At 31.5% G+C, this 7,142-nt stretch overlaps 1 protein-coding gene across 1 annotated transcript; it reads right to left on the reverse strand.

Moving 5' to 3' along the window:
• Nucleotides 1–2,707: 2,707 nt before the first annotated feature.
• LOC145585877 (NAC domain-containing protein 30-like) lies at nucleotides 2,708–6,641 on the reverse strand. The gene is made up of 4 exons (XM_081642585.1): nucleotides 6,462–6,641; nucleotides 4,454–4,630; nucleotides 3,800–4,071; nucleotides 2,708–3,397 (listed from the first exon to the last, which is right to left on the reverse strand). Exons 2-4 carry the CDS (start codon nucleotides 4,614–4,616, stop codon nucleotides 2,828–2,830), a joined length of 1,005 nt encoding a protein of 334 aa, XP_081498711.1. The 5' UTR covers nucleotides 4,617–4,630; nucleotides 6,462–6,641; the 3' UTR covers nucleotides 2,708–2,827.
• Nucleotides 6,642–7,142: the final 501 nt, after the last annotated feature.

Consider the following 7,142-nt stretch of genomic DNA (forward strand, 5'->3'; position numbering starts at 1 on the left):
TGGATCCATTTTCTTGGTTTTTGATCTTGCTGTATACTCATTAACAAGCCTCGAAAAAGACGAGGTAGGATGTTGTAGCAAACTAGAAGGTCTGTCACATTCTTCAATTGTTCCCTGGCTTAGAACAATCACTTGATCACTACTGATGACAGAAGTAAAAATTCTGACCTTGAAGAGATGAGTTCCAGTGTGAGCATGAACTGCACTAAAAGGATCATCTAAAAGATAAATGTCGGCATCATGGTATACTGCTCGAGCAATTTGTATCCTTTGCTTCTGTCCACCACTCAAATTAATGCCTCGCTCAGATCACCAATGATTGTTTGATCTCCAAAGGGCAAGACCTCGAGATCTTTTCTCAAAGAGCATGCCTCTAGGACCCTGTTGTATTTCTCTACATGCATTTCCTTTCCAAACAAGATATTATCGGCTATACTTCCACTTTCTATCCAACCGGTTTGAGGAACATAAGCAGTAGACCCCCCCTAAGCTTAAGACACCACAGACTTTTGCCACTTCTCCAAGTATGCATTTTTTATATTTTATGATTATAATTTATATTTTTTTATTATATTTTATATTTTTTATATTTTATATTTTATGATTATTATGTTCAATCGTGCAATTTGCATTTTTTTTTTTTTTTTTTTTGACGAGGTGCAATTTGCATAAAAAAAAAAGTGATAAAATAAAATATATTCTTTTTGACGAGGTGCAATTTGCATAAATTTTTTTTGACGAGTTTAAGAAATACTCCCTAACTTTTTTTTAACCTAACACTTAGAATTACACTCTCAAATCTCATTCATTAATTAACTTATTTGGCATTGATTTTTAAATCTGAATAAAATATATATTTTTTTTTTCATTGGATGAAATCAAGTCTTTGTATACAATCTCTCATCCACAGGATTTTAGGATTAATTATTAATGTGAAAAGATAATTTAAGATAAAGTAAAGTTTATTTATGCAATACAATTTAACCTGGTTGATGTGGATCTACAAGAGAGTTATAAGAGATAGATAGATGAGAAAAGAAATGATGTTGTAGCTTGTAGGTGGTGGACAAATTAAATGATCAAATTCACTTCTTAAATGTTGCATTTTGAGGCCTTTTATTGACATTACAAATTAAACTATATGATAGATAAACTTTTACATTCATAAGAAAAAAAAATAATAAAAAAAAATAATATTATTAAATATGCTTAAATCACGAAAAACCCATTCAAGTGAATGGTAAAAACGTGTAAGCCAAATTATATGTATAGTAAAATACTAATTTAGTTCTGATTGACTAGACTGAGCTGAGCTGAGCTGAACTGAATATTTTATGTGAGAAGAAAATTAAGAACTGAACTGAACTGAAAATAATCTTAAGATAATAGGCCCTAGGTAAGTAAGATGATAACCCTTGAATTGATTGCATGCCCACGCAAACAGATAGTTTTTGTCAAACACTCAAATACCAAAGGAGGTCATTCGAATGCAGAAAATGGCATATAGGAGTCCTTGGGGGAACTCCTAATGCCTGGAATATTCGGATTCCATTTCGATGTGTCATTGTGGCATATAACTATTGCAGTAAAATCGACCTCATCTTGCTTTTGAGTTGAGTTTCACAGAGAAATAATTTGGAGTTGAAACTTGAAAGGGGGTAAATTGTTTTAAGTAGGGAATTTTGTGGTGATTCCTTCCAACATTTTTAGTTGGAGGGTAATGTTAAAACCAACATGGAGATGCTTTAAAAGAATAAATCTCGACTTTAGAAACTAATAATTGGTTATAAAAGGGATTTTGAGCAAAGGTACTTGATCTTATTAATATATATCTCAATATAAATCAAATTGTTTAAGGGTTTTTGTCAAATTATAAAAGGACTTCCTTAATCTGTACCCCCGTGATGATAATCCTGGCTCCGCTAACGGCCAATGCCCATATATATAATTCAATGATCAAAGACATCATTCATACTATATTCCTATATTTATGTGAAATCGAGGTCTTGAGGAACAAGTGACTTAGAGGCAGAATAAGTTCAAACTTAATTTTTTGTGTAACATTTGTTAATAACACAGTATGGTCTAGGTTACTTGGTCAAGGGATACTCACCTGGTCGGAAGTTATTAAGTCAGTCAAGGGTTGCTCGATCAAGGCAGGGATTTCACAGTTAGAGGCTACTTGGACAAGGATTATTTGATCAGTGTTTTGTGCATGTCAGTTGGCAACACGCTGAAAATGTGTTGCTTAAATTGAAAAATTTGTCAATCACAAAAATAAGGCCCAGTCGATTCTACCCTTTAGTTGCTAATTACCATAAAACTACTATTGCCCAAAATTCACTAATAATTCCATCATTTTGCACATATCATCATATCAAGGCAATAAGATGTAATAATTTTTGACATAAATTAAAATAAATAAATAAAATCAGCCAATAAAAAATAATTAGTATAATGATAATCATTTTAAGGATATCTACAATAGATTGTTTAGATATATGTGCGCATCAATTATTAGCAGAGCACATAAACCATTTCACTAATCACATTAGAAACTTGGATAAATTTTTAGGGGATTGATGAGTTCGACAAACCCTACTAATTAACTTTACATGAGAATACAATTAGTTAAAAAAAAAAAAAGGCAGAAAGAGATCGAAGTTACATTTGGAATAATATATAGCATGCCTTGTTAACATGCAGATGAAACACACATGAAAATATGTCTAAAACACAAAGTATATATTTATATCAATATATATTTTTTTTGTTTTTCCTTTTTTTTTTGTTGGTAGTTGAAATATTATGGATGAATTGAGCTTTGCTATAAGTTCGGGAAGCATTCGAGAAAACTTCCAAGTTGATTCTGAACCTCTAGTTCATAATCATGAGGAACTAAGTGCATGTTTGGTAGATCATTATTAGAAAATGATGATGAATTTCCTAGCAAATTATCCAATATTTCCCACTTGTTGTTGCTACTCTCATGGTCATTATGATGATGTTCCTCATTAACTATTCCACCACTTTGTTGATGATGTTCATATGCTTCTTTTGTTACAAAGCTTGTCGAAAGAGACGGACTATCCAATCGAGGGAGGTCGATGATCAGTTGGTTTTCGATGATCAATTCCGGGTTGAAATTAGTGTAAGGAAGCTGCTGCATAGGTTGTGATTGAGGGTTGTGGAAGTTTGTGTGACATTGGTTTTTAGAATCGGATGGATCGGTATTAGGGCTTGATGTATCAGCAATTGATGGTGAACCAATGTGTCTATCGTAGTTGTTATTTCTCATGTAGTAGTACTGATTTTGATGATGACTCCATGCTTCATATCCTTGCTTGTGACTTGGACTTGGTTTCTTGAATGCTCGGCATACCACCCATCCTTCTTCCTGCAACATTCAATCCTCTTTTATTAGCCATACTAGCTCAGTATAGTACGTACTTATCTCAAGGAGTTTAAATGTAACTACTTTTATTAACGCGTATATGTTGCACCTAGAAGTTCATACATAGGATTGTGTGTGCTCCGAGTCCAACATGAGCACAACTTGAAAATGAATATTGTGCACATACTAAACCCAGAGCATCATCTTGGATACTCCCACATGCATGAAATAATTTACGTAGGAACCACTACTATTAATTTATAAAGATTAATAAATGCGACTTCTTTTTAATATATGTATGTACATATTTTTACCTAATACCTATGGTAGGTTATTAAATTATACGTTACGTAGTAAGTCGTATAATGTAATTTTTGCTAAGCAATAAAAATCACAAGGACTTGCCTGAGGAGGAGCATGTTCAGAAGTTTGAAGACGATATTCATGCATGATCCAATCAGTTTTCCTGCCATTAGGGGCACGGCCTTTATAGAAGACAAGGGTCTTTCTCATCCCTATGATGTTATTCTTGGACAACACCGCCTTATCTCTCCCTGTCGCCTTCCAAAATCCGGCTGCCGTGGCCCTGTTTGTACGAGATCCGGTAGGGTACTTCCTGTCTTTGTGGCTGAAGAAGTACCATTCATTACGTTCATCATATCCCAACTTGCATTTATCTGCACCAAAAAATAACGGTCCAAATGAAACACTGTGATCAAAAGAAGTACTATTACTATTAAAGTTAAGGGCCTACACAAATGAAATTAAGTCACATAGTGATTAATATCGAGGGTCTGAATTAAGCTCTATTACATGTATTTAAGGACAAGCTAACTCGGAAAAATAAATTTAAGATAGCTATGTCGATCCTCCTAGAGATAATTGAATAATGTCACATATACGAAAAATATGATATAATCACTCTAATTAAGTAAAGACATTATGCAAGTAACGTGAGTGGAATAAAAAAGAACAGAAGGAGAACATCTTAATAGACGATTGCATTATCGAGTACATATATGTGAACTTATGAAGAGTATATAGGAAGTCAAAACATACCTTGGATGTCCCAAGGTTCCATCCTGTAAAGATCAATTTCAATGATGACATCTTGATCGAATTTGAGGGCGTTGACCTTTCCCTTGAGATAGTACCCCACTAATTCTTCTTCCGTGGGATGAAATCTAAATCCCGGTGGAACACATAATTCGGTATGATTCATTTCCAATTATTCTTCTGTAAATCAAATCCAATATATAATTAATAAGATAATGATGTAACAAAACTATGATTTGCTATTCATCAAGGATATTAATAATTACATTGCATCAATATATTACTACTAATACTATAATAAAGTAAAACAACCATTTTGCTTATTATAAAATCTAAATAAATAATTCTCCATAAATAAAAACACGCTAATAGTCTCTCATCCTATTATATATATATATATATATATATATATATATATATATATATATATATATATATATATATATATATATATGCGATAATAGAAAAAAGATGAATCATGAAGATGCTCCAGGCCAATACATGTTATATAAAATTATTCAAGGCATGCAAATTTAATTCGTTTATCATACAATCTATATTATACTTCGTATATATATTAAAGTAACTATAAAAAAAAGGCATAAAATAAAATAGGACAACATGCTTAGCTTGACCTTAAGAAAGTGGAAAGAACTATTGCAACACATGAAATTCTCATGCATGGTAAATATACAATCATGATGTCATATGCATTTTGGTTATAAATGCACTTTCAGTGGACCAAATTCATTATAAAGGTCCTATACCTAAGTTTATAGCCAATCAACAAATTTGTATGACCTGCCAATAAAAAATAACTTTGAAATAAATTATATTTTGGAGGATTTAATTTTATTCAAGTAGAGTAGTATATGCATGAGGGTTAAAAAAAAAAAAAAAAAAAAAAAAAAAAAAAAAAAAAAAAAAAAAAAAGCCGAAAATATTGGCTTTGGCAGAAACACTGAAGCATTAAGCACGCACGTTGAGTTGTCTTTTGAGTAGAGTGCACTACATTCATATACGCTGCCAATAATAGCTTTAATTTTTATTTTTATTTGTTTAGTATATCTTTATTATTACCATAATATTCATATATACATATACATCATTTACCCACCACCTTTCTCTTTCAAAAACCTATCGTATGTGTATAAGTCAATGTCAAAAATAATTACTGTAATCTAGTTTGAGCCATGCAGTGCACCAATAAAAATCTACATAAGATTGATCGTCAATAAAGTATGAAGTATTTTCCGTCTAAATTATATTATCGCGACAAAATAAATTTAGTTATTTCTTGGGTATTAAAGATAATCGTCTCTAAACTTTGAGTTAGTACAAATATGTAACAAGTAACTTGGGAAAGTGGTCAAGTGTGAACAATGAACAGGTTTATGTTATGTATTACCAAGTAGTGAAGGCCATATCAAACTACTAGACGTAAATGTATCAATGTATGTATGTTATTCTCACTCAATAAGTTTTGTTGATCTATTAATTGGAAATGATCCTAGCTAAAACACATACCGAAACTCACTCCGTTTTCATACAATTCAAATTTCAAAACCTTAAAAATTAAAGAAACTAGTACTTAAGTAAACCTTATACATATACGGAGGATCATTTTACTTTAGCTATCACCAATTTCAAAGCCTCACTTAGCCAATATAGTATCTCAAAATGTAAATAATGTTTACTATATCTCTGATATATGAAGTATCTTATTATGTCGCTAATAATGGTAATTCATAACTAAATGCCTCTTATTGACTCAAAGAGAGTATATCATCAACTTCTTTGTCAAAATATTGCTTGTATTTACAAGCTAATTGAATTTAACACCCCATATTATATAATCTAACCTCCATCATCATCCTTGATTGGGTCTTTCTGATCTATTCCAAGAGAAACAAGCTAAGAAGCGATCAACTTAATACCCTCAAAGACTAACTAAGGAAAGAACAAAGCTAATTAAGAATAGTTATCAAGTAATGAAGAAATGAGAACTAACCAAAGAATTGTATGAAAATTGTATATGTTGTACGTCCTAGCTTAGAATAATCTTGTCTTTCTTCTTCCTCCTCTTCTTCTCTATTTGAATCGCGGTGAATGATTATGATGATCTAATTAACTCCGTTATTCCGACTTGATCAATATATGTGAGAGCAAGGTACCTAGCTAGCAAGCTTAGCTTAGCTTAGCTTAGAGATGATGAATAAAAATATGTCTTGGAGAAAAAGAACAATGTATATATATATATATATATATATATATATATATATATATATATATATATATATATATATATATATATATATATATATATATATATATATATATATATATAAACGTGGAGGATAGGTTTATAAGTAGTAAAAAAGAGGAAGGTGAAAGAGATGAGGTGTAGTTATCAATAACGCATGGGGTTAGCAGATTACTCTAAGCCTTTTACTTGTATATTTTGGACGGCGTCTCACCCTAATCTTTTTCACGCCACCCCCCTTTCTCTCTCTCTCTCTCCAAATTGCCTTTCTTTTAACTTCCACCGTAAATTATGTGTTTCAATACTATACATCCTTTCCCTTATATAGTTATATACACAGTACACTCTCTCCTATCAACATCTTACGTTACCAAATAGAGTACGACGTAGTGAAAAGATTTGCATCTCACAACCGTTAAACTACATTAA

The sequence above is a fragment of the Chenopodium album genome, chromosome 16, assembly GCF_948465745.1.
Source record: "Chenopodium album chromosome 16, dcCheAlbu1.1, whole genome shotgun sequence".
In the NCBI taxonomy this organism is placed as follows: Eukaryota; Viridiplantae; Streptophyta; class Magnoliopsida; order Caryophyllales; family Amaranthaceae; genus Chenopodium; species Chenopodium album.

Bases quoted from the DNA above. Each gene is read 5' to 3' on its own strand.
- LOC145585877 (XM_081642585.1), bottom strand. From the start codon at position 4,616: ATGAATCATACCGAATTATGTGTTCCACCGGGATTTAGATTTCATCCC. The intron at 4,072-4,453 runs GTATGTTTTGAC...TTTTTGGTGCAG, and splicing joins GGAACCTTGGGACATCCAAG to ATAAATGCAAGTTGGGATAT. The intron at 3,398-3,799 runs GCAAGTCCTTGT...TGAATGTTGCAG, and splicing joins CTGAACATGCTCCTCCTCAG to GAAGAAGGATGGGTGGTATG.